The sequence below is a fragment of the Talpa europaea genome (genome assembly GCF_964194135.1).
Source record: "Talpa europaea genome assembly, chromosome: 3".
Classification (NCBI taxonomy): Eukaryota; Metazoa; Chordata; class Mammalia; order Eulipotyphla; family Talpidae; genus Talpa; species Talpa europaea.
In genome coordinates this window covers 150,354,177-150,378,813 of record NC_140069.1, presented here as the reverse complement: position 1 = coordinate 150,378,813, position 24,637 = coordinate 150,354,177, and the positions used below count along the sequence as shown (strand labels likewise).

Sequence of the window (24,637 nt, the reverse complement as noted above, 5' to 3'; positions counted from 1 at the left end):
GCTGGACGACGGCTGATGACGCCCAGCGCCCCCACCTCTGGACCCCACCACTTGGGGGCTCCCAGTTTCTCCTGCCCTTAAGGCCGACCTGTTTTACTGTGCGCATCGCCCTCTTCACGACGCGGCTACGTGCAGTCTGTGAACCCAAACTATGGGGTAGTGAGCTCGGACACCGCCGCTACGGGTCTGTGGCGGCGCGGGGGACGCTGAGAAGAGAGTTTTAAAGAAGTTTTAAAGAAGCCCTTGGAAAACACTGCTCCAAACCCGAGCCCCCGGCGGGCGCGGCCCGACTCAAACACTGCAGACGCCACGCGGGCCTTTTCCTCTGGCCTCGGCGCGCGAACTCGCGAACGGGAACTGAGAGACGCTCCCCACAGAGCCCGCCGGCTTAGCAGCCGGGCGCCTATTCCCTAAGGGCTGCTCACGGCCGGGGTGGGCGCCGGGCTCGGCTGACCGCCTGGGGTCGCGCGGGGGCTCAGGGTGCTGCTACCGCCGCAAAGCGTCACCCCCGGGTCCGGAGAGGGCACGGCACACCCGTTCATCGGTGACCCCGATTCAGCAGCCTCGCGCGGGTGTTTCTTTTTGAAAGGGTGTTTGTGTGTGGAGGACGCGGGCACAGGCCGGCGGCGCGGGGTGAGCGCTCCCCAGGGTGGGGGGCCGAGCAGGCGGGTCCACGGACCCCCCCGCCGAGGGGACCGAGGCCCCCGCGCCGACTCCCGCCTCGGCGGCCCGGCGGGCGGCCGCCCTCCCCCGCCCCGCGGCCAGGCGCCGGGCCGCCCCCGCAGACGCCGCGCCCCCCGCCGGCCGCCCGGCCCGCGCCCCTCGCCAGGCGCCCTCGCGGGGGCGGCGCCGGGCCTGCCGCGCGCTCGGCCGTGCGGAGACGGACGCGGACGGGGCGCCGGGGCCGGGCGCGCAGCCCCCGCCCCGCCTCTGTCCCTCCGCCGGGCCGCGGCGCGGGCGGTGACGTCACGGCCGCGCGCCCTCGGCCGGGGCCCCGCGGCGCCGCCCTCACGCCCGGGCCGGCTGGGGCGCCGCCGCCGCCCGCGCCGCCCCGGCGCCGGCCCCGCCCCTTCCGCCCGCGCCTGCGCCGTCGCGCCGCGCGCGAGCCGACGGGAGGCCCGGCGCTTCCGGCTCGCTCGGGCCGGCCCACTCCGGCCGCGGCGGGGGGGGGCGGCCTCCCCGCGCCCCCGGGGCGGCCCCGGGGGGCGGCGGCGGCGGCCGGGGCGGCGGGGCCCGGCGCGGGCTCGACGCGGGCCCGGCGCCCGAGGTCCGGCGCGGGCCGCCGCGGGGGCGCGGGGCGGCGCGGGCCGCTCGCCGGGGCCCGCGGCTCCCCCTCGGCGGCGGCGGGTGGTGCGGCCCGGGCGCGCGCGGCTCCCGCGCTGGGGCTCGGCGCGGGCGGGGCGGGCCGGAGGGCGCGGGAGGGGCCCCGACTCGCCGGACCGGGCCGGGGCCGCCGGCCGCGCTTGGGAGCCAGCCCCGCCGGGCGGGGGGGGGGGCCGCCGCCATGTCGGGCGCGCCGCCCGCCGTCCCCGAGGAGATGTTCCGCGAGGTCAAGTACTACGCGGTGGGCGACCTCGACCCGCAGGTACCGCCGCCGTCGGGGCGCCCGGCCCGGCCGGCCCGGGAGGCGGGCCCGGGGGACGGCGCGGGGGCCGGGGCCGGGGCCGCGCCCGACGCCGCCCGCGGGGCGCCGGCCGGGGCGGGGGGCGCGCCCCGACCCCCGCGCTCGGCGCCCCGGCCCGAGGCCGTCACCTGTCGGCGGCGCCCGCGCGGGCCTCGAGCGCTCCTGGGACGGGGCCGCCCGGCACCCGCGGCGCGCGCCGCTCCGCGCGGGGCCCCGCCTGACCCCCCGAGGGCCGCTGCTGCGCGCGGGCGGAGCGCGCCCTCCCCACGAGGCCCGCGCTGCGGTCGCGCCCGGCAGCCCAGCCCGGAGCACGGCGGGGGGCCGGGGCTGGAGAGCCCGGGGCGCAGGGCGAGCGCGGCCGCCGACTTCCCCGCGTGGCCCCGGGCGCCACCTGCTCCTGCTGTGACTTCAGGGGCTGGTGAGCTCTGACCTCCAGGGTCAGCGCGGGCCGCCCTGAGGGGGTGCTGGGTGGCGGCCCCTCCTCCACCCCTTCCCGGCTCCTCTCGGGACGAGCTTGCGAGTCCGACCCCCTCAGCTCAACTTGGAGTCACGTCCAGGTGCCCAAGCGTCCTGGGCAAACCGCTGGCATCGGGGGCCGCTGCCTCCAGGGTGCGGGCCAGCAGCCCCCTGGCCAGTCCCTAAGCTGGTGGGGCAGGCCGGTGCCGCGCCGGTGCAGTGCGCCTCAGGCCAGTGCGTGCAGGGGGCCCTCTCCTCGTGGGGCCGGGGTGCCCAGACTGGGGTGGGGAGAGCCTCCCCCAGAGGTGCACAGGAGGAGCCACCCCCAGGGCGTCCCGGGCCCCGAGGCAGGCGGAGGGGGGGGCGCTGGCTTGCTGCGTGTGGGCCCCTCGGGAGCCCGGGTCTGACACATTGGGTGGGAGCGGGTGGTGTGGAGATGAGACGGGGCGGGCGCGTGTGCTGCGGAGGGGGAGGCGAGGCGAGGCTGGCTGCTGGCAGTGAGCAGCGTGGACGGGAGAAGGGAAGCGAAGGCCGGGAGGGAGCAGAGAAGGGCCGGGAGAGGAGGAGCAGGTGCAGGTCTGGTCACCCCCGAGTGTTGGGAGTGTGGGGGCCACTGAGGTCAGGCCCACGGGAAAGGCAGCAGGGTCAGGGGCTGGGGGCTTGTGGCCAGTGGCCCTCGCCCAGCTCTGCAGCGGGGCCTGTCTGCGGGGTCCCCGTGTGACAGCAGCCCATTGAGCCGCCAGGTGCCCCGCTCTCCTGGGGGCTGTTTGTCCTCACACCCAGGGTTTCCTCGAGGCCTGGAGCCTCCTGTGCACTGGGTTCTCCACTTTAAGGGGCCCCCCCCTTTCCACTTTGCCCCCTACCCCCTCCAGCTAGCTGGCTGCCTTTTCCTGTTGTGCTGATGGCTCCCTGGCAGAGGGCTTCTGCTGGGCGAGGAGGCAGGGCCTCTGCCTGCAGTCTCTGCCCTGTGCAGGTTTGGCCTGGGCGTGCCTGTCCCGGGCATGCCTGTCCCCGGCCTCCTCCTCCTCCCGGCCGTGCCTGCTGACCTCCTGTGTTCCCCGCGTGCTCTGCCCCAGGTCTCCTGGCCGCAGTCCGCAGCCAGCCCAGTGTGGTTGCACGCCATGGGGACCTTCTCTGGAACCATGTCCTGCTTTAGGGCCTGCGGGCGCCTGCAGGAGACCCAAGTATCTGGGGCTGGAGGAGGAAGCGCGGCCCTCTCTGCCCAGGCCCGTTGCTCAAGTCTGCTGCCTGCCGCGCTCCCTCTCCCCACCTGACCCAGCAGGCTCACCTGTCTCCGCCTCGAAGGCCTCTCCGCATCTGTGGCTCTGTCTTCCTGGCTCGCGGTGCCCCCGTCCTTCCTTGCCGTTGATCCCCGCTGTTTCATGCTGACTGCCCAGGAGGGAAGGCTGCCCGTCCTGGTGGAGAGATCTTTATTGTTCGCAGCTCGTCTGAACCCACAGTGAAATGTTCGTGTGGTTTTCTTGAAGGTCATCCAGTTGCTGAAGGCCGGGAGAGCCAAGGAAGTGTCGTACAACGCGCTGGCCTCGCACATCATCTCCGAAGACGGGGACAACCCGGAGGTGGGGGAGGCCCGGGAGGTCTTTGACCTGCCTGTGGTCAAGGTGAGTATGGCATCGGGTTCGCTGTGTCTTCAGGTATCCCGAACGCAGCGCGTTGCAGCTTGATGTCTCGGCAGAGGCCTTGCCGATGCTGCTCTGTGGGGAGCCCTTCCCCAGGGCCTGCCTCAGCCCAAGGCCCGCCAGCCCGTCTCCGTACCTGGCGGGCTCGTGCACCTGCCGTGGAGGCCCCATTTGATGGCTCTCTGGAAGCTGGAAGCCGGGAAACCTCTCGGAAGCAGGGGCCTCAGTGAGTCCGCAGGGAACATGCGTCTGTCCGGGCAGGAGGTGGCTGCGGTGGGCAGCGCGGCCCCTTCCTCCTCCCCTGCAGCCGAGTGCTTTGAGAGGCGGCTGCACGTGCGGCCCCCACCTGCTTCCTGTCCTCGGCCGACGGCCCCGTGTTGCGCGGGCCACTGGGCGGCGTGGCGGGTGGTGGCTCCTAGCGGCGGCCGGGCAGCGTGCACTGCGTGGGTGCAGGTGGGCGCCTGAGCCCCGGGCTCTGCTGGGGGGCCGCGTCGGGCGCCCGTGTGCCCAGCAGCAGCTCATCTGTCGTGGGCACGTCTGGGCATTAGAGTGAAGCACTTACTGGGTATCAGCCCGGGCGTCACATTCCTTCAGGGCGCTGGAACGTACGCTTTCCTCTGTGGCCTCGGGCCGCGCTGGGAGTGTCGGTCGTGCCCACTGGACGGGCGCAGGCTCACTCTGGTGGTGTCTCTGCCTTTGGGGTGAGGTGCCCGAGGACGAGGGTGTGCCTCTCGTCCCACCTGCTTCGTCACTGCTGGCGTGACCCCCTGGCATGGTGCTCTGGACCACCCGAGGGCGGGCCTCGGGGCCTCTTCTGCTTGCCCCTTCGTGGCCCAGCGTCTCAAAGTGGGGAGACCCAGGCTGACCGCTGCCTGGGCCCCGGGGCCTGGCTCTGCGGTCCAGCACGGCCCACCCTAAAGCTGCTGAGCACGTGCCTGTGGTCACAGCGGCCCCCTCCTCCTGCCCCACCCAGCTCAGGGCTAGCGTAGCACCCCTGGGCGCTGAAAGCCTCTTGGACACGAGACAGACACCGGGGAACTGGAAATTCTGGTTTGGGGACAGCCGCCATCCTGCCCAACTGGGGGCCTCGGGGTCCCTGGGGTTGCTGTGGAGAGTGGAGGCTGCCCACGGGAAGACGGGCTGAGGCAGGGCAGAGGCGGCGTGGCTGATGGACGCTGCCGGTTCCCGTCCAGGCCCCGGGACTTTCCCCAGGACCATCACGGTGGCAATAAAGTGCCTGGAGAAGAGCAGTCAGTGCCCGCTGGCCCACGGGCGCCGTCCCTGGAGGGCAGAGTGACCTGTCTGCCAGCGCAGCCCGTCTGCGGAGGACCCGCCGTGCGGGCGCGAGCTGAGAGGTCGCCGCCGTCACCTGAAGTGACGAGGGTGCCCCGTGCCGGCCGCTCTGCGCTTGCGGGAGGTCAGAGTTCGCTTGGAGCAGCCTCTGCACGAGCGCAAAGGTGCGGGTCTGTCCTCGCGGCGCGGCCAGGGTCGCGTCCCGCGAGTGTGTGCCGTGTGAGTCCACTCGTGCGCGACGCACGTGCGCAGGTGTCTTGTCTCACGACGTCCGGGCACGTCAGCTGAGTGGGGCCCGGCTGCGTTTTTAGGTAGCAGTTTTGTGAAGCAGAGTTTCCTGGAGAATGATTCATGTCATTAAGAAAATGGAATGTAGACTTGAGGAAATAATTTTTCAAAACCATAAATTACCCCAAAAGATAGTCATTAATGTCGGGTTTTGTAACTACCCCGAGTCGCGGAACGCACGAAGAGATGTCCGGAGAGTGGGGGGTGCTTTTCATGGTTTTCAGCGCTACCTGCTTGGTTCACTGAGACAGCGCCCGGATCGGGACCGCGCTGGTTCCGGACTTCAGACCAGACTGGGGGCGCATGGGGGGGCTCTGTGGGGGTCCTCAGCTCCGGGCCCGCTGGGAGGGCCTTGCAGCTGGAGCAGGGGTGCCTGCGTGTCTGGAGTGGCGGCTGCGAGAGCCCACAGCTTGGTGAGCCGGGGCCACGCTCCCCTGGCCTGGTGCTGCGGCGGGTGGGCTCGGCCTGCACCACGGTGCCGCAGGTCCCGGGCGCCCGAGGGGGAGGGACGTCGTCCTGATTGTACGTCCAAGACATTTGTCATCTGCTGTTTTTTTTTTTTTCAGCCTTCCTGGGTGACTCTGTCTGTCCAGTGTGGAGCTCTTCTGCCGTATCCTTTTTGGGGAAGGGCCCTCGAGGCAAGGCTGGCGGTGGCGCCGGGTGAGCCCGGACCCCAGTGAGGGCTGGGGTGTCGTGTGCTCTCTCTCCCTGCTCTTCTCCCGCCCGCCCGGCTCTGTGCCCGCCCTGCCCGCCTGGGGAGGGACCGGCTGGCCTGGCTCTGGCCGGGGGCGGGGGCGGGGGCTCAGCCCTGCGGCCGCAGGCTTTGTGACATCGGGGCTGCTCCTCTGGGCCTCAGTTTTTTGTCTCTGAAACAGATTGCTTTTATGGTATCGGTGAGGTTGGGTACTTTAGAATTTGAACTCTATGTGAACCAAACCATGAGTTATTTGAAGACTAGATTGGGGGAGATGTCAGAGCAGCGTTGGTTTTATGACACGCGTGTTAGTCATGTTAGTGGTGTTGGCTGTGCAGTTGGTGCCTGCTCCGGGTTGGGTGCAGGACACAGAGCGTGTCCAGCAAGGCCTGGTCTCTGCCCCATGGAGCTCACGGGCATGCGCTCGCCCCTGCGTTCCAGTCTCCCCTGCGCTGGGCTGGACCTCAGCATGGGCCCTCTGCGGGCCGCAGCTTGGTGGCCTGCCTCCTGCCTCCTCTCCCCTGAAAGCATCAGGCTTCCCTGGGCGGTCACCATGAGCACGGCCTGATGCAGGCAGTCCCGACACGGGCACCTCATGCCTGAGCGAGGGCCCCGTCACTTGCTGTGATGGAGCTCCGCCAGCAGTCCCTGCACACTGCGTCCCAGAGGCAAGGGGTTTCCCCATACCAGAAGCTCACAGGGCAGTGCAGCCAGATGGAGAAGATTCAGGCAGCTCTGTAGCAGCTCCAGCATCTACGCCAGAATCTGGAACGTTGAGGAGGTTCCTGTCCTGCTTGTTTTTTTTGTGTACAGACAGACCGGCGGCAGGATGGGGGTTCCTGGAGCCCAGGGGAGTCTGGGGGTGGCCAGCTCACATCGTGTGGGGTTTCTCAGGGTACGCATCAGAGCTTCCAGATTGCGGTAGACCTTTTGGTGGGATCTGTCTTGATCCACCTCTCTCAGTAGGTCTGCTTTTCTCCTAGAGGAAGGGAAGTTATGCTTTTACCCATTTCTGATTTTTTGATGCTTCAAATTCAACCAAAAAGCCACTGTGCTTGCTGGAAATAGGCTACAGAGCTCAGGCACCTGGAGGCCGTGCCGCGGCCCGGCGCAGTCAGCGAGTGGGGCCAAGGGCTGCTGTCCACGTCAGACTTGGGAAGGCCTTGGGAAGGATCTGTTCTTGCTCTTGTCTGAAAACACTGAAGGCCAGTCATGTTGTCCGCAGTGACAGCCGGTGGTGGCCCGTCCACTTCCCCAGCAGGCACAGCGAGTCACACGTCAGCCTTTCCTTCTGGAATAAACTTACTCGATGCTCTTTATTTATTTGTTTACTTTTTTAAAATGGATTCATTATGCATACAAGAGCTGGGGTACAGGCCAGAGGTGTGGGGGGCCGGGGGGGGGTGAGAGGATTCACCAGAGACAGACTGGGGAATAGAACAGGCGGATCTACTGAAATCTACTGCTGAGGGGAGCAGTGGGGAGGCAGGAGAGGTCTGCTGCGCCGTGTGGGGAGCTCCTTGGCCGGGGATCCAACTCAGGCTGCAGTGGCTGTGGACAGCGTGATAGTGCTGATGCTTAACCCCTGCGCCCCCAGAGAGGCCCTGCTCGAGACTTTTAGGTGGCTTAGGATAGTCGCTGTGCCGTGCTCGTGTGTGTGGGGAGCTGGTCAGCTGGCGGGTGCTTTTCCTGTGAAGGCCTCTGCCGCTGTCCATGGTGCCAATGGAGCCTGCGGGCGACTCTCCTGATCCCCAGCGGCGGCGCTCTGGGCAGCGTAGTTTGGCTCTTCTAAATGGAAGGTCGGGGTGGAGGGGGCGCGGCGTGTCCAGACAGCCGAGGAGGGTGTAGGGGAGAAAGGGATGGTCCTGACTGCATTTCGTTGGAATCTTAATTTGATAAAACAGAGTGAACGGTTTTTCTCCGGAGTCGTGCCAGATCTTTTTTGGAGTCACTGCCTGCCTCTCTCAGGTAAGCCCGACACAGGCCGCCTCGTGGCGCTGGCGCGACGACCCCGCTGCCAAGGGTTGGTTCACAGCCGGCTCGCAAGCCGCCCTGAGACAAGCTGTTCCTGACCTGTGTGTTTAAGAGACACGCATGTTCGTGCTTCGCTTTAAAATTTAAAAGTTCAGGGCAGTGGTTGAGCGCTGGGTTGCAAAGCTGCCCGCAGCCTCTGCAGCGCTGGTTCGATCCCCGGCCGCCAGGCGAGGTTCCCACATGGCGCGCAGACCTCTCCTGCCGCCCGCTGCTCCCCTCAGCAGTGGACTTCGGTCCTTCTGCCTGCTCTGCTCCCCGCTCTGGCTCTGGTGAATCCTCTCACCCTCCCGTACCTGGGCCTGTACCCCAGTTCTTGTATAAATAAATAAATAAATCTTAAAAAAAAAGATTTGAAAGTTTAGTGGGTGAAAGTGGGCTTTTTATCCTAGGAATTACAAAGACTTAAAACTTGAATATAAAAGAGTAAAGGTGAAATTAAGAGGATGGAAAGGAAAATTCAGTCAGAAATAAAAGTAGAGAATTTTCTTTTTCTTTTTAAGATTTATTCATTTGTGCATATAAGAACTGGGGTATAGGCCAGAGGTGTGGGGGGGGGTGAGAGGATTCACCAGAAAGAGAGTGGGGAGCAGAACAGATGGATCCACTGAAATCCACTGGTGAGAGGAGCAGCGGGGAGACAGGAGAGGCCTGCTGCGCCGTGTGGGTTGCTCCCTAGCCTCGTGCTGCAGAGGCTGCTGACAGTTTCACAGGCTGCGTCTTAACCCCTTGCACCACCAGGGAGGCTCCTGGAGAATTTTCTTAACGAACCAGGGCTCACACTGATCCGTTAGAATGCAGGCCTCAGTGGGTGGCAAAGCGGAACGAGTGTACAGCTGCCCAGAGGCGGCACCGCAGGGCGAGGTGTGTGCCCAGAGCGGGCGGGGCCAGGGACGCTCAGCAGCACAGGAACCCGAGTGTGTGTTCTCTGCCCTGCAGTTGTCTGAGCTCAGGAACGTGCCCAGATCTAAGGGCAGGGTGCACAGGGCACCCAGCACGTGGCTGAGGTAGCCTTGGAGATGAGCCGACGGCCATGCCTAAAGCCACTTGCACGGCACCAGCCCGCTAGCTGAGCTGCTGCGCTTGAAATGTTGGAAAATACAGAAAAGCATGAAAATGAAATAAAATGTCCCCCTAGTCCCATCCCTTTCCCCCTCCACCTGGAACTTTTGTTAATGTTTGGTATGGGAAGACCTTTCTTGGTTAAGCTGATGCAGACTCACTGAATGCGGCGGTAGCGGTGTTTGGGTCATTTTACCCACTTGTACATTGATGAAGAATCTGGCTCATAGATGCTTCCAGGGGACATAAGCTAATTTGGGGGCTCCCTCCCTGATGCTCTTTCCACAGCAACACGCGGCCCCGTGATGACACAGGCCGGCGGGACTTGGCCAGGCTCCCTGTGGCTGGTGCCACACGTGTCCTGACGTGGCCAGGGCTGTCCGGGGCCAGGGGCCAGCGCCTCGGGCCCAGGGGGGATGCTGTGGTGGCTCATGGGCGGCGTCTGCATCGCCAGAGTGCAGTCTCACCTCTGCTGACCCGCAGAGCCGGTGTCGTTATAAAAGCCTTTAATGAGAACGACATTCTGCTGCTTGTCATGTGACATCAACTAAATCAAACAGATACAATGATTCTAGAGGTGACCATACGTTGACGCGTTCTTGTCAGCGTACAGAGCAGTTTGGAATCCGAAATAGTTTCCTGAGTTATACAGAAGAAGTTAGATGGGCAATGGGGGATTTTTGGCGAGCCGCGTCGTGACAGCTGAGAAGCTGACGTGCTGGTTCTTCACGCTGGTGGAAAAATCAGTGGACGAAGTTCAGGATTCTCAGGGACCGTTAAATTGGTCCAGAAAGAGCTGGACTTGGTTACAGCGTTAGAGTCAGCTCTCATACCTTTATTTTTTTTTTAATGCTTCTCTTGTCTTGCAGACTCTGGAGTTCTATTTCTCAGAATTCATTCCTGGTCTCCCTGGGGCAGCTCCCCCAGAGAAGCAGCAGTGCTGCGGGCACTGTTTCTGACCGTTGGGTGTGACCAGGCGACAAAGAGGGATGTCAGCAAAACGAGTGTGCTAGGAACGAAAGTTTTATGACAAAACTTGACTAGTCAGAATCTTAGTTTCTCCCACTGGGGCCTCCCCGCTCCGAGGTGGGGTGAGTGCGGGCGGGGGTGCGGGGGCTGACCTCGCTGTCCACCAGGTCTCTGCTGAAGACAGAAGCGCCCTGTGGGCTCTGCTGACCTTCTACGGGGGGCAGTGCCAGCTGACTCTGAACAAGACGTGCACGCACCTGGTGGTTCCAGAGCCCAAGGGGGTAAGAGCCGGCGTGTCTGGTCCCGTCTTTCCTGGGCTTTGTTACCACACTGACCTGCTAAAGGTCATCTTCTCGGCTTGTGCTATCTAGCCCTGTCTTTCCACAAAGGGGGTGATGTGATGAAGTTTTATTTTGATACAGACGTGACTTGTAAATTCACTAGGATTGGGGCTTATTTCATGGAGGAAATAGGAAAATATTTTTAATCTCTAGAGTTTCCAGTAAACTTCAGTTTATTATTATTTGTGAAAATAGGTGGTTAGTCTTCGTCACAGTTTTTAAAAAGGTCTTGTCCCGAGCATGACTGTGCACTGGGGACATCCTTGGTGTAACGTCCTCGGGAACGTGTAAAACCACGCCCGGCCCGGCCCGCTCAGGCCTCTCCCAAGCGCTGGTGGCCGCGTGGCCCAGGTCAGCAGCGCCGCCTCTGGAAACGCGTTGCAGGGCCCCCCTTTCCCCGCGCCCCCCCCCCCCCCGGGCCTGGCACCCACCTCCCCGACACGCGCCCTGTGGGCCCCGTGGAAAGCCCAGCTGCACGTTTGTGGTGGGAAGTCCCGTGAGGGAGGTTCCCACGTGTAGCCGTGGCCTCCGTTTCTCCTGCTGCTCTCAGTCTGATCCCACGTCACCGTATTTCACCTGAGAAGTAGGAGCACGTGCGCTGGGTAAGGTGGGGGCGGGTGGGAGCCCCCCAGCCCCGCCTGGACGGCCTTGGCAGCTCACCGAGGCGGGGCGCCCGCCCGGTCCTCTGCACCCTGACGTGGGAGCGCTGTGGCCGGCAGGGCCGGCGCCGAGTGGACCTGGGAGACGCAGCCTGTGGGGCAGCGTGGCGCGTGCACTGGTGACGTCACGTGTTGACCTCCTTGGTGGCTGCAGAGGTGAGAGGCGCGCTCTGGCTTAGTGCCGGGCTCCCCTTCACGTCAGCGCTGGGTCATGAGCACGACTGTATTTGATTTCGGGGCCCACTCACCCCTCTCCGAAGTTCTTTTCTGAGCGCGCCTCGGGGAGCACCGAGCAGACGCCCGGCTCTGCCTCTGCTTGCCGGCAGGAGAAGTACGAGTGCGCGCTGAAGAGAGCCAGCATCCGGGTCGTGACCCCCGACTGGGTCCTGGATTGCGTGTCCGAGAAAGCCAGGAAGGATGAAGCCTTTTATCACCCTCGTCTGATTATTTATGAGGAGGAGGAGGAGGAAGAGGAGGAGGCCGAAAACGAGGAGCCGGACTCCCCCGATGAGGGCAGCACGGACGGGAAGTCCAGCCCCGCCTCTTCCCGAGAGGGGTCTCCCCCCGGCGCCCGCCCGTTCTCGCCCAAAGCGAGCACCGAGAAACCCAAAGGGGAGTTGATGTTCGATGATTCCTCGGACTCGTCGCCCGAGAAGCAGGAGAGGAACCTGAACTGGACGCCCGCCGAGGTCCCGCAGCTGGCGGCGGCCAAGCGCCGGCTGCCCCCGGGGAAGGAGCCGGGGCTCATCAACCTCTGCGCCAACGTGCCCCCGGTGCCGGGCAGCCTGCTGCCCGTGGAGGGCCGGGGCGGCCTGCTGGCCTCGGGACAGAGCCTCCAGGGTCCCGGCAGGCCGGAGATGACCGCCACGTGGAACCCGGCCGTGCGGACGCTCAGGAACATCACCAACAGCGCCGACGTCCAGCAGGCCGGCCGGCCCTCCCATGTCGCCCACGTGAGTCGCTCGGGGCGTGCGCGGGGGTGTGGCCTGCTCCGGTGTGTTTCCCGCTCCCGGAGCAGGTCGCTCACGGGCAGGGCGTTCTCGGGGCTGGTCTGCGGCCGTCTCCGACCACGGGAGCCCGTGTGTCGTCAGCTGCAGTTCAGAGCTGATTCCATTGTCCCCGCTTGGTTCCCACTCGAGGCCCCCAATACAAACTCACTCCCCTGCGCTATTGAATTGTGGTGCTTGGTGGCTGCAAAGGAGAAACGTGCTTTTCTCGAAGCTCCTGGTTGCGTGGTGCTTGCCTTTGAGTTGAACGGTGAGAAGACGGGCACGCTGCTCTCTCCACGAGAGACCCTTCGTGCACGGCGGCAGTTGCTGGTAGCCGCGCCGATGTTCTCTGTTCCAGATCCTGCAGTCCCTCTCAGCACCTACCAAGAGTGTCGAGCAGCAGGTGAACCACAGCCAGCAGGGCCATGCGAACGCCAACGCCGTTCTCTTCAGCCCCGGGAAGGGGCCCCCAGAGCCACACCTGTCGCAGCAGCAGCCCCTGCCCCCGCCCCAGCCGCACCCGGTGCTGCATCTCCCCCCCCAGCAGATCCTGCAGCTGCAGCAGCAGCAGATGGCCCAGCAGCCTTACCCCCCTGCACAGACACACCCCTTCCCGCAGCAGCCCCCGCAGGTCCATCAGCATCCCTTCCCCCAGCAGCAGCTACACTTCCCCCCACAGCAGCTGCACCCCCAGCAGCCACTGACCCGCCCTCAGCAGCCGCTGCAGCCCCTGCAGCAGCAGCATGCCCTGCAGCAGCAGTTGCATCAGCTGCAGCAGCAGCAGCTGCAGCACCAGCAGCTGGCCCAGTTGCAGCACCAGCAGCAGCAGCAGCAGCACAGCCTGATGCAGCAGCAGCAGCTGCAGCGCCTACAGCAGCAGCAGCAGCAGCAGCAGCAGATGCAAGCTCAGAGTGCACAGCACCTGGGTCAGCCGCCACCCCCCCTGCAGCTGCAGGCGCCCCCACAGCCACAGCCGCAGCCCCAGCTGTTTGGACACGACCCGGCAGTGGAGCGTGAGTGATGGGACTTGGCTCTTTCTCCCGAAGTCTGCCCCTGCCCAGGTGGGGTGCCGGGGTGAGGAGTCACGCTGCAGCTCGTGCAGAACGGGTGCGGGGTGGGTGCCGGCCTCAGCAGCCAGTGGCCCGGGGGACAGCCTTTGCCTGGAGACCTGAGATGCCCGCTCGGCAGCCTCCTTGGTGTTGCGGGAGGCCGGGTGGCCACGGGACTGCCCCTGTGCATCGGGGCAGGAGCCCTTGGTGCTACTTTCAGTGACTTGGCGCAGATGCAGAGCCTGGGTTGCCACAGGGGGTGTGCCTGTCCATGCGCTGGCCAGAGGGCGGTTCTGATTCTGGCGAGCAGGCCCGAGGGTGTAACTCCCCTCCCGGTGTCGTTCTGCCTAGTCCCCGAGGGCGGCTTCCTGCTGGGCTGTGTGTTCGCAGTGGCCGACTACCCGGAGCAGATGTCCGACAAGCAGCTGCTGGCCGCCTGGAAGCGGGTGAGTGGCCAGCAGGCCCCACGGAGCGACCTTGTCTGGGGGCTGCTTCCGAGGAGACCCAGGCACTCTGAGTGCGGGGTGGGGCCGCGGCTGCTCTTCTGATCTGCTTCCTCAGCTGGGAGGGAAGGGATTGGGTGTTCTCTCTAAGACTGTCCGTGGGGTTCTCGGGGGCGTGGCCTTCCTGTGAGTAGGGCTGTGGCAGTAAGGTCAGGTTTTTGGTGACCCCAACAGGGCCTGTCCCCTCCTCTGTCCTGAGTCCCCTGGGCTCTCCTCTCTGGGAGAGAGGCTGCCTCTTCCCTGTGGGCCTCCAGACAGAATGAGTGTTGTCTGTTTTGTCGTGGGTGGAGATGGGGGTGCGCGCAGCAGCTGCACCTGGGCTCCGCCCGCTGAGTGGCTGCCGCCCTGGCCTGCGCCGGCCCGTGACGGGCTGTCTTTGTGCAGATCATCCAGGCACACGGCGGCACTGTGGACCCCGCCTTGTCTGGCCGCTGCACGCACCTTCTGTGTGAGAGCCAGGTCAGCAACGTGTACACGCAGGTGAGGGGCCCCTGCTCCGGGACTGAGGATGGGAGGGGGGTCTCTCCCGTGGCTGCTGCTCCAACGGGAAGGCCACAGGGAGGTGGGAGGGACCCCGCCCAGAGCCGGGCCTTGTGCCCTGAGCGGTGGAGACGGGCTAGGGGCCGCGGTACCCTGCGGCAGAGCCCCACGGGGGTGGGCTGTCAGGGCAGTGCCCGCTGTGGACCGCGTGTCCGCTGGGAAGGTAGGCCTCTCGGGAGGCTGCTTCTGTGCTGCACTTGGGGAGGGCGGGCACCCCAGTCCTCGCTGGTGTGGGGCCTTTGCGCTCCCATGGAGCTCAGTCTTGAGGATCAGAGACGAGTTCTCGCATTTCCAGTTGAGGCGCCACTTGGGCCATGGCGAGCGCTGCCCTCTGTGCTGCTGGCTGTCCCCAGCGAGCAGCTGCCCGCGGGCGGCATCAGGGTCGCTGCTCCGCGTGGTCAGGCGGGAGAGGGGAGCCAGGCGCAGGGAGCCGATCCTGCCGGCCCTGCGGCACATCCGTGAGGACGCAGCGGCTCCCGTCCTCTGCACAGGCCATCCGGGAGCGGAAGCGCTGCGTGACGGCGCACTGGCTGAACACCGTGCTGAAGCGCAAGAGAATGGTGCCGCCTCACCGCACCCTGCACTTCCCCGTGGCCTTTCCGCCCGGGGGGAAGCCCTGCGCGCAGCACGTGAGGCCACACCTGCTCCCCCCGCCAGCCGCTGCCCCGTCCTCCCGCGCCAGTGCCCCCAGCTGCGTCAGGGCCCCTCTTCCTGCCGCCGCTCGGAGTCCTTGGTGCTGTGCAGGCACCCGAGGTGGCCGCTGCGGCAGGGCCCGCGCAGCCCTGGGTCTCTCCTTGGCCTTGGCGCGCCGGGCAGTGGGAAGGGTGGGGGTGGCTCGGCCAGTGCCCGTGGGGATCACCTGGGCAGCGCCACAGGCACAGAGAGGCCCCGCCGTGGCTCGGCAGGGCATGCTGCTGCCGCCTTTAAAGTGCTGTTCTGGGCGCCGGGGGCGGCACCACGTTTCGGGAGGAGGGGCCGGGATTAATTGTCCCTGTGTTTCGGCTTCTCTGCTCTCTTCCCCTTAGATTATTTCTGTGACTGGATTTGTCGACAGTGACAGGGACGACCTGAAGTTGATGGCTTACCTGGCGGGCGCCAAGTACACGGGCTACCTGTGCCGGAGCAACACCGTGCTCATCTGCAAAGAGTAAGCGCCGCGCTGCGCGCCCCGCGCCTGCGCTTCCCTGTCCTGGGGTGTGTGCCCCGCGGCCCCGTGTTCCTTGCCGCGTGGAGACCTGCCTGTGAGGCCCAGGGTCTGCTGAAAGACGGGCAGCGACGCTCACAAGTGCCTGAGCTGAAGCCGCTGCGAGCCCCTGTGGCGCCGGGCGGGAGTGGGACATGGGTGTGCGCCGTGGGGCCCTCAGCCCCCGCGGGGGTTTCTGGATAGCCCTGCGGCGCCGTCGCGAGAGCTGGAGAGTAAATACGGGTGAGAGCAGAGGCCTCTAACCCGCGCTTAATGTTTCCTCATAAAAAGACCGACTGGTTTAAAGTACGAGAAAGCCAAAGAGTGGAGGATCCCCTGCGTGAACGCCCAGTGGCTGGGGGACATTCTCCTGGGGAACTTCGAGGCGCTGAGGCAGCTTCAGTGCAGCCGCTACACGACCTTCAGCCTGCAGGACCCCTTCGCCCCCGCGCAGCACCTGGTTCTGGGCCTCCTGGGTGAGCGGGGTTCTCACGCCGGAAGTGCTCCGCCACCCTGAATGAAGTCTGTGCTCTCTCCCGCCCTCCTGCCGGCTCCCCGCCCTGCCCAGGGCCTCGTGGGCTGGGGGTTTGTTGCATTTTTAAGCTCGGCTGTCGCAGCGGGAGGCGCTCCTGTTAGCTCTACATCAAGCTAGTCTGTGCGTCCGAGATGGCGCCTCTGAGGGCAGCCCCGGGCTCCTGGTCAGGGTGGAGGTGGCGTCCTCGGGCCATGTCGCGCGTGATGGTCCTGCTGGTGCGGGTGCCGTCCTCGCCCCACCCCGGAAAGGCGCAGCCCTGGGCCCTGTGCCTGTGGACGTCACTGGAGCACGGCCGTCCAGACCCAGTCCAGCGTCTGCTCCTTGAGCAGCCGAGGCCCGGGGTTTGGTGGGAGGAAGCTTTGCTGCTTCCCCGCCCCGTCTGTGGGCCCACCTGACCTTGGGAGCCGCCCCCGTCTCTTCTCCCATCCTCGGCCCACCCCTCGCAGCATCGAGCCCGGCTCCGTGGGGGTTGTGGTGCCTGGGCCTGCCGCGTGGGCTCCCCACCGTGACCCCGGCTCCACGCGTGGCAGGGGCGTCGGCTGCTGCTCCCCAGAGCCTTCCCAGGAGTGCCGGCAGCTCCCGGAGCCCCCCGCAGCGGCCGCGGTTCCTCCGTCCCCGCCTTCCCTGGAATGAAGGGTTTGCACCGCTGACCCCATGTGCCCAGGACGGCCACCCCAGAGCAGGCTTTCTGTGGTCGCGTCGTGGAAATAATCTGTCTCTCTCTTGCTAGACGCTTGGAGAGTTCCCTTGAAAGTGCCTGCGGAGCTGCTGATGGTAGGTGGAGCGAGCTCCCCGCCTGCTCACCGCAGCGGTGGGAGACACGTGGGGGCACGCTCGTTTGCGAATTGAAGTTTCTCTTCTAGTCGCTTGTCACATGGCAAGTGACTCCCGTGGGGGCAGGGCTGCAGCCATCAGATTCAAGCTGGCGCCCTTGTGGGCCCTGGGGCGCTTCCCCGGGGCTGCGTCAGTCAGCTGGGCCCTTTCCTTCCGCCAGTGCAGCCCCCCGGGCTTGGAGGCCGGGTGGGTGCTGGGACCCGGGGGGCGGTGCCAGAGGCCTGCCTGCCCTGCACTTGGCTCCCGCAGCAGGTGGCTGGTTCGGGTCAGAACAGGCGTGCGTGTGCAGGAGCTCCGTGTGGGCAGGTGAAGGCGGCGGGGCTGGCGAGGGCCGGGGCACAGCCTGCTCCCGTCTCGCCCTTGATGGCGCGGTCGGTCTGGTCACCCGGGGGGTCTCCTGCACCCTCGTGGGCGAGGTTTCTTGGTAGAGCGTGTGACGCAGAGTATGTTTCCAGACCCACGCAGGCTGCCAGCCGGGGTACGTCAGGAGCCACGTGTGGCGTGACGTGCAGGGACGGGGTCTCTGCTCCTGCGGCTGCGCCCTTGGGGCCGGCGTCTGGGCTGTGTGCAGACGGGGGTGGCGTGGGGCCCTCGGGCACTTCCGTGCTCCCCGGGAGAGGGCTGAAACGCCGCTTTATCGCAGGGTGCCAGGCTCCCGCCCAAGCTGAAGCAGAACGAAGCGGTGAGCACGCAGCCGTCCTCCAAGAGAGCCAGGTGGGTGGGCGCGGCCGCACGGTCTGGGCAGGGGCGGCGGTGGGGGCGTCTCTGGAAAGAGCAGGGGCTCCGGGCAAATTTGTGCTCTGCTTCCCAGCATCCCCGGCGTCTCACGGCCGGGCCGAACTGCATGAGCGCAGAGCCGCATCCCTGCGCCCGTGTGGACACGCGGGCGAGCGCCCGTCCTTTGGAAGGCCTGGCCGGCTGCCGGGCCAGGCTGGTCAGTGACTGCAGCCTGCCCTGGTTCTCCGGGGTCCGCAGGTGCCGGGCAGAGCTGGGCCTTTGTCCCCCACTGGTGGCTCCGGAAGACGCCCTCCCTGCTGTCCCGGGGCGCGGCTTCCCGCCTGGCACGGCCCGCGCTGCGGCGCTCTCTGCCTCGCCCCTTCCTCCCTCATCTCCCTGGGCTCCCTCTCCCTTGTCCACGCCCCGTGAATTATTGCATTGTCTGGTAAAACCCTTGCTACGTGGCTATTTTTGACGCATCACAATATCACACCGAGATCAGAGCTAAAAGCAGGGTCTGGAGGTGTAGGAGGGCCGAGAGGCCTGGGACGCCCGGGGGCCTTTTCAGAACCAACTTCCTTTTACTTTGAGTGGAGGGGGGGGGGAGGAAGAGCAGAGTCGGCCTCTGAGCCCTGGGAGGTGCCAGGGAGGGGCGGGTCACTCGCCACCTCTCTCCTCCAAGGAGACGCGGCCAGGCGCGCGCGAGCGGCGGAGGCTGTGGGAGCTGGCGACGGCGCTTGTCTGGTCAGGGCCGTTCCCAGGTGCACCTGAAGCCAGTCTCTGCTCTGGTCTCCCCGGCAGAATTGAAGACGTCCCCCCGCCCACCAGAAAGCTGACGCCAGACCTGACCCCCTTTGTGCTCTTCACCGGGTTCGAACCCGCCCAGGTCCAGCAGTACGTCAAGGTAAGGCGCTCTGGGGCGCCATCCCCTCTGCCGGCTGCTTGTGGTGGTGCTGGGGGGGGTGCTGTGTGCCCAGCCTGTGCGGCCCGGGCCAGGGGCCTGGACGGTGCCTGCCGTGGCGCTGAGACCGTCTCGGCTGTGCGTTGTGAGCCACGGAGCGACTTTGAAAGTTTTAAAATTGATGGCACGAGAGAGTCCCGGGGAGGGTGTGGCTCCTGTAACTCCATCTGGGTCGTTAGATTCACACGTTTCAGTTCTGATTTTAAGGAAGAAACGAACATAAACGCTGTGAGAGCAGCGATCTGACCACAGCCTGCACAGGCATCAGCTCGCAAGCCACGCGTCCGCACCCGCTGTGGCCAATTCGTGCGGGTCGCGTCCGCCAGTCTGGGGCCGAGTGTGGCGACCTCCTGGGGCCGTGCCCCCCTCACGAGCCAGCGCGCCGGCCTTGTGTTGCCAGGGATGCACGTGTCGTCGGTGCCCCTGGGGGGCGCGGGGGGCTGGCTCTGTGCGTTGCCCCCAAATCGTGCGTTGCACACCCGAATCTGCGCTCGCTGGGGCTGCTCCTCCCGGCCACGTCTCCTGCCCGAGCGCGCCTGGTGCCGCCACGTGGCTCCTCCGACTCAGCCCAGCCCCTGTGTGTGTCGTGGCCGCAGAAGCTCTACATCCTGGGCGGCGAGGTGGCGGAGTCCGCGCAGAAGTGCACGCACCTCATCGCCAGCAAGGTGACGCGCACCGTGAAGTTCCTGACGGCCATCTCAGTGGCGCGGCACGTGGTGACGCCCGAGTGGCTGGAGGAGTGCTTCCGGCGCCAGGAGTTCGTGGGTGAGCGCCGCCTCCCTCTCCCGCCAGACGCGCGTCCCTGTCCACCCCGATTCAGCCTTTAATCCCTGGCCCTGCCCTGCCCGCGGCCCCGGGCGCACAGCTCGGTCCCCGCCCTGTCTGATGCTCTGCTGGGTGGGAGTCTGCTGTCAGGGAGGCCAGGCGGTGCCCCCCAGCCTGGGGGTACCCCCCGCCCGCCTCCCCGCTCCACAGTGACCCCTCCCCTAGCAGCCATGCGGAGGTGGCCCGGGAGGGCAAGCGAGTGTCCCGGGAACCGAGTGCCCGGAGCGCAGAGCAAGCTCAGCCTCAGTGGCCCCGAGCAGCTGCGTTCACCCTCCCCGTGTGGGCGTGCCGCCCCCACCCCGCCGAGCCCCCAGCCTGTGGGACAGGCCCTGGCCTGGTGACCAGCTTCCCCGCCTCGGGTCTTCCTCGCTATGGGTCTGCGCGCCCCAGCACAGAGGCACTGAAGCCCGTCAGCCCGAGGTGGTCACGTGGCTGCCATGGTGGTCCGTCCACACCCGCGCTGTGGCGGCCCCGGGCCTGGTGCCCCACCGTCGTGTGAGCTCACGGCCGAGGCGGCGGAGCCACAGGAGGGCCCAGCGCTCCCGTACTCTAGGACAGTCTGCCGCGTCCCCCGGGCGGGGTTCTCAGGGACAGGGGAGGAAATCTGGCCGGGCGGGCCCCTGTGCAAGGGGCAGGGCCTCCAGGCCGCACTGCCAGCACCGCCTCCCTTCCAGATGAGCAGAGCTTCCTGCTCCGCGACGCCGAGGCCGAGGTGCTGTTCTCCTTCAGCCTGGAGGAGTCCCTGAAGCGGGCGCATGTGGCCCCGCTCTTCAAGGTACACTGGGCGAGGGTGCACGGGCGTCCGGGGCCACGGTGTGGCGGGGGTGCCCAGAGGAGACGGTCCCTGCTCTCGGGGACCGGCGGCCCTGCCGTGTCCCCCAGGCCTTCCGGGGTTCAGGCTCACAATGCCGGGCCAGCAGCCCTGTCGGGGCGTCCATCCTGGGACACGCAGCTGCCGCTGCTGCTCCTGCAGCCGTCGTGGTACTGTGGGGTGTCAGCTGTGGGACGGAGGAGACGTGGAGAAAAGTCTCGAATGTGTCTAATTCAGGTCTAAATGTTTTTAAATATTTGTTAATGCTCAGCTTGGAAATACCTTTTGGTCCAAGAGCAGCGTGCGTGCGTGAGGACAGTCTGCTCTTCATGCGTCTAATTAGGGGCCAAATGAGCCCCGGGACTGAGCTAGTGCACGTTTGCTTGAGGCGGTCAGGCCTTTCCCCGAGTGGTTCAGAGCGAAGTAGTGTCTGTAGCGCACTTCGGAGTGAGGCTGCTAGACAGTGAAACCTTGATCATTCAAACCATTCCCCGTTCTGCATGAGGGCAGAGAACACGCAGAGAACAAGAGGGCGTGGGCCCGCGGCCCGTCTGGGGCAGGCAGGCTCGGGGGAGGCCACGCGGGCAGGGTTCTGTGGCCGTCCCGGGGCTGCTCCGCCTCTCCTGGCATCGTCAGTCTCGTTGCTTCTAATGTCACAGCTCATGTGAGCTATTCAAGCGCTCGGACTGGTTTTTTTTTTTTATTTTTTAAGAACTGGGGTGCAGGCCAGAGTCATGGGGGTGGGGGGGCGAGAGGACTCCCCAGAGACAGTGGGGAGCAGAACAGGCAGACGACCGAAAGCACTGCTGAGGGGAGCAGCGGGCGGCAGGAGGGGTCTGTGCGCCTCGTGGGCTGCTCCCGGCCAGGGCCAGCTGGGATCGAACTCGAGCTGCAAAGGCTGCGGACGGCCTCAGCGCTGCGCTCAGGCCCCTGCGCCACTGGGCAGGCCCCAAACTATTTACTGTTGCGTCGGGCAGTGCCACACTGAGACACGAGAGCGTGGGGCAGGCTGCACGGCCAGGAAGCTGTCGAAGAGCCAGAGCCTGTCCGTTTACTGAGAGAAGAATCTTCCAGCAGCGGCTGTGAGGGAGGGGAGGGGAGGGGAGAGAAGGGGAGGACGGTCCTGAGTCTGCCCCCGGCCCTGCTCACTGCTGGGCGGCTCGTGCTGTCCTGGAGATCACGCCCCGGCTCCCCAGCCAGGGTTTCCATCTTAGCAACAAGGCGTCCGCTGGTCAGCTTCTGGGGTCCCCCACCCCGTCACCCCTCGTGATGTCTAAGTGAGGCGTGTGTTTTATGCATCGGTCCCCCCCCCCCCCCCCCGCCCCGGGCGTTCTGGTCACACCCCGGGCCGCGCAGCCTTCCTGGCGTGAGCCAGCTTTGTGCCCTCGATGGATCTGAACGGCGCCCTGCAGGCTGGGCTCTGCCCCTCACTGACGGGCCCTCCTGGCCTCGCTGAGGATTTAGAACTGGAGGCAACAAAAGGGCGGCCGGACAGGCCCTTAGGGTCAGCAGACCCGCAGAGTACCTGGCCGGGTCCCTGCAGCCCCACGCCAGGCTGGAGACGGGGGGCTGCCGGCCCCTTCTCGCCGCAGGGAGCCAGGCACGGAAACTGAGGGCGGGATTGTGAGGAGACACAGAGGTCGGGAACGCACAGCGTCTTGAAACGGCGCGCGCTTGCGTTGCTTTCCAGGCGAAGTATTTCTACATCACCCCCGGCATCTGCCCGAGTCTGTCCACCATGCGAGCGATTGTGGAGTGCGCGGGCGGGAAGGTGCTGACCAAGCAGCCCTCCTTCCGGAAGCTCCTGGAGCACAAGCAGAACAAGGTGGGCGGCGGCTGGGGACGCCTCCTCGCCGGAAAGCAGGTGGTCGCCCTGCAGTGACCGCGCCCTCTCCCCCCGCAGGGTCTGTCGGAGATAATCCTGATCTCCTGCGAGAACGACCTGCACCTGTGCCGGGAGTACTTTGCCAGAGGCATGGGTACGCGCGGGCGCGCAGGCGGCGGGCAGGTGCGCGGGCTGCGGGCGGGCGGGACCAGTGTGGCCGCTGACCGCTGACCGCGCTGCCGTCCCCCAGACGTTCACAACGCGGAGTTCGTGCTGACGGGCGTGCTCACGCAGACCCTGGACTACGAGTCATATCCTTTGAAAGGGAGCGGTGCTGGCTTGGGGGGGCCCCGGGGCGGCGCCCGCCATGTGGTGCGGGTGAGTCGAAGGGGATCAGCGGGGGGGGCGGCCGTGGCCTTCCCCGAGGGGCGGGTCCCGGGGCTGGGGCGCGCTGCGGCGGGCGGCCCGGGGGCGGCGTCGCAACAGGCGAATGGACTTTTCCTCAACGAGGCCACGTATAAGTTCAACTGATGCCGCCGCCGGCACGTGCTGGCCGGGCCCTTGTTTTCCAGCCGCTTTCTTGGCCGCGAGCGTCCAGAGCGGGAAGACGAGCAGAGTGACTATGCTGCATCTCGTTGAGATGTGATCCTCCCCGGGGGAACGTGAATTATGTCTTGTGTTATAAGACTTCGGGAGCCCACATTAGGTTCCTGGTTCAGTGGCTGGTTCGGAACTTTCCACGACACTGTTAAATACGCTGAAGCTGCAGATGACATGGTGTAAATAAAGATCTTGCTATCTAAATTATGGATGTTAAAATTTGAAATGTTTTGTACTTTGATTATTTTTATTTCTTATACTCTTTTCTTTTATATTGATAACTTTCCCACGTTTTAAATAAATGTACTTTTGAACTTAGAGTTGAGCGGGTCCTTTGTTCCATGCTTGCATGCTTTGTAAGATTTTCATCCACCTGGATCCCATTTGCCATGAAATTTCAAGGCAATGTATTTTTTAGTGAATGTTCTCTAAGGAACGTCTCTGGAGCGCGCCTCTCGGGCGTCACAGGCACCAGCCCGCCCTCCTGTCCCGCCTTGCCGCCTCCCGGCTTGCGGGCGCGGGTAGGGGCGTCCGTCGCTGCCGCCGAGGGCCGGCGTCGGGCCCTGTGGATGGTGCGCGCGCGTTTCTGCGGCTTCCGGCGCACCTGAAAAGGCTTTTCGACCCAGAGAATATTAAAAACGTGGCGTATTGGAAAGTGGATGGCGCCGAGGTCAGCCTGCTTACGGCTGCCCGCACAGCGCCTCGACCACGTCCTCCAGGCAGCCTCGCAGCCAGGGGCGGCTGGGGGTCGGCACAAGTGGGGGCTCCGGGGGGCCGGGGCCAGAAGAGGACCGGGGCATGGCTCCATCTGCCACAGGCCAGGGTGTGGCTCGAGCCTGTGGTGAGTGCTCCGAGCTTCACCCCTGCACTGAGGCGGTGCGGTCATTAGGCGTCCTGGCGGAGGTGGTGCGGGTGTCGAGTCAGAGGCGTCACCCCTCCACTGAAGGCCTGCCCTGTCCGGGCCGCTCCGGGGCTCCTCGGGAGCCCTCCAGCTGGTGCTGGCAGTGGGGTGCACTCGAGAGCCATGCAGAGCCCCAGCCCTGGGGCTGGGGGTGTGTCCACCCTGAGGGATCCTGGGCATCGGGGATCCCCGCGGCTGTGTCCTGTGGGCCTGGGGAAATCATCCCTCAGTGTCCACGAGGCCTGGCCCCCGGCGTCCTCTTCCCAACCTGAGGAAGGGCTGGCGACAGCTCTCTGCGTCCCACTCCTGTTGGGGCGGGGCCTTGGGGCCGCCCTGGGTTGGCAGGGCCCCAGCTGGCCAGCCAGGGGCCGCGGGGGCCGGGCCCGCCGCTCTCCCTTTGTCTCTCCCAGGGTGGGCGAGTGTCCAGGCCGGAACAGGAGGTGTTAGTCCCGGCCCCGTCCCGCAAGTCCTGCCGCCCCGCCGGCTGCCTGCCGGGCAGTGGGGCTGAGTCTCCGGCTGGCTCCTGGCCTTAGCTTCCATTCCGGGCCCTTGAGGAGGTGGTGTTGAAGCCCCGGGCCCCCAGGGAGCCACTGGCCACCCCAACGCAGCTTTCAGGCTTCAGGCCTCTGTCCTCAATCTGTCCCTCCCCTGCCCTGACCCCACCGGACCTCCGCCCTGGGAGTGGAGCCAACACCACCTCTCCTGGAGGCCCACCGGACCCCTGCCCCCCTGAGCTCGGGCAGTGCCTGGCCCTTCGGCTCCGCCCCTCTCTTGTCGCCACAGGCACATTGGGCCCCCATGGTGGCCTCCTGCGGGACGCAGCACACCTGGCTTGTGTTGGGGCGTCTGTGGCTGGACGGGACCCAGAGCCTCTCCTTTGCTGCCCTCTGCTGGCGGCTCGAGGCCACAGCCCCAGGAAGCCGCGGGGCCGCTCCCTCCCGTCTTGGTGTTTGCCGAGGCCCCGCCAGGCCTGAGCTCCGGTTTCTGACGCCCAGGTGCAGCGGCACCGGCGCCCCCGCACACGAGGCTGGCCAGCTCCTGGCGCTTGGGCCTGTGGGCGGGGAGGGTGGGCGCTGTGAGCGCCGCGCTGGGCCTGTCCTTGGTGGCCTGGGCTCAGCCTAGAGGCTAGAGGAGGCAGGAGGCCTCCGCGCGAGGTCAGCCTGCTGTCCCTGGAGCTGCCGGGCCGGGAGGTGCCGAGGCCTGGGGTGGCCAGAAGGGAGGCGGGGACAGGGCAGAGGGGAGGCAGGAGCGGGGAGGTGGGAAGAGAGGTGGGGGCTCAGGGGAGGCCTCACCTGCTGGCGGATGGG

The 24,637-nt window shown here is 66.1% G+C and overlaps 1 protein-coding gene across 1 annotated transcript; it reads left to right on the top strand.

The window, feature by feature from the left end:
* Nucleotides 1–1,356: 1,356 nt before the first annotated feature.
* On the top strand, nt 1,357–22,360 carry PAXIP1 (PAX interacting protein 1; the record flags this gene model as incomplete). Its single annotated transcript, XM_084230751.1, has 20 exons — nt 1,357–1,585; nt 3,568–3,702; nt 5,868–5,911; nt 7,900–7,963; nt 10,225–10,338; nt 11,384–12,010; nt 12,405–13,059; nt 13,447–13,541; nt 13,983–14,078; nt 14,630–14,767; nt 15,164–15,285; nt 15,613–15,797; nt 16,587–16,630; nt 17,334–17,404; nt 18,209–18,311; nt 18,965–19,133; nt 19,868–19,968; nt 21,695–21,829; nt 21,908–21,983; nt 22,080–22,360. Exons 1-20 carry the CDS (start codon nt 1,505–1,507, stop codon nt 22,358–22,360), a joined length of 3,336 nt encoding a protein of 1,111 aa, XP_084086877.1. The 5' UTR covers nt 1,357–1,504.
* Between the last annotated feature and the right edge of the window lie 2,277 nt (nt 22,361–24,637).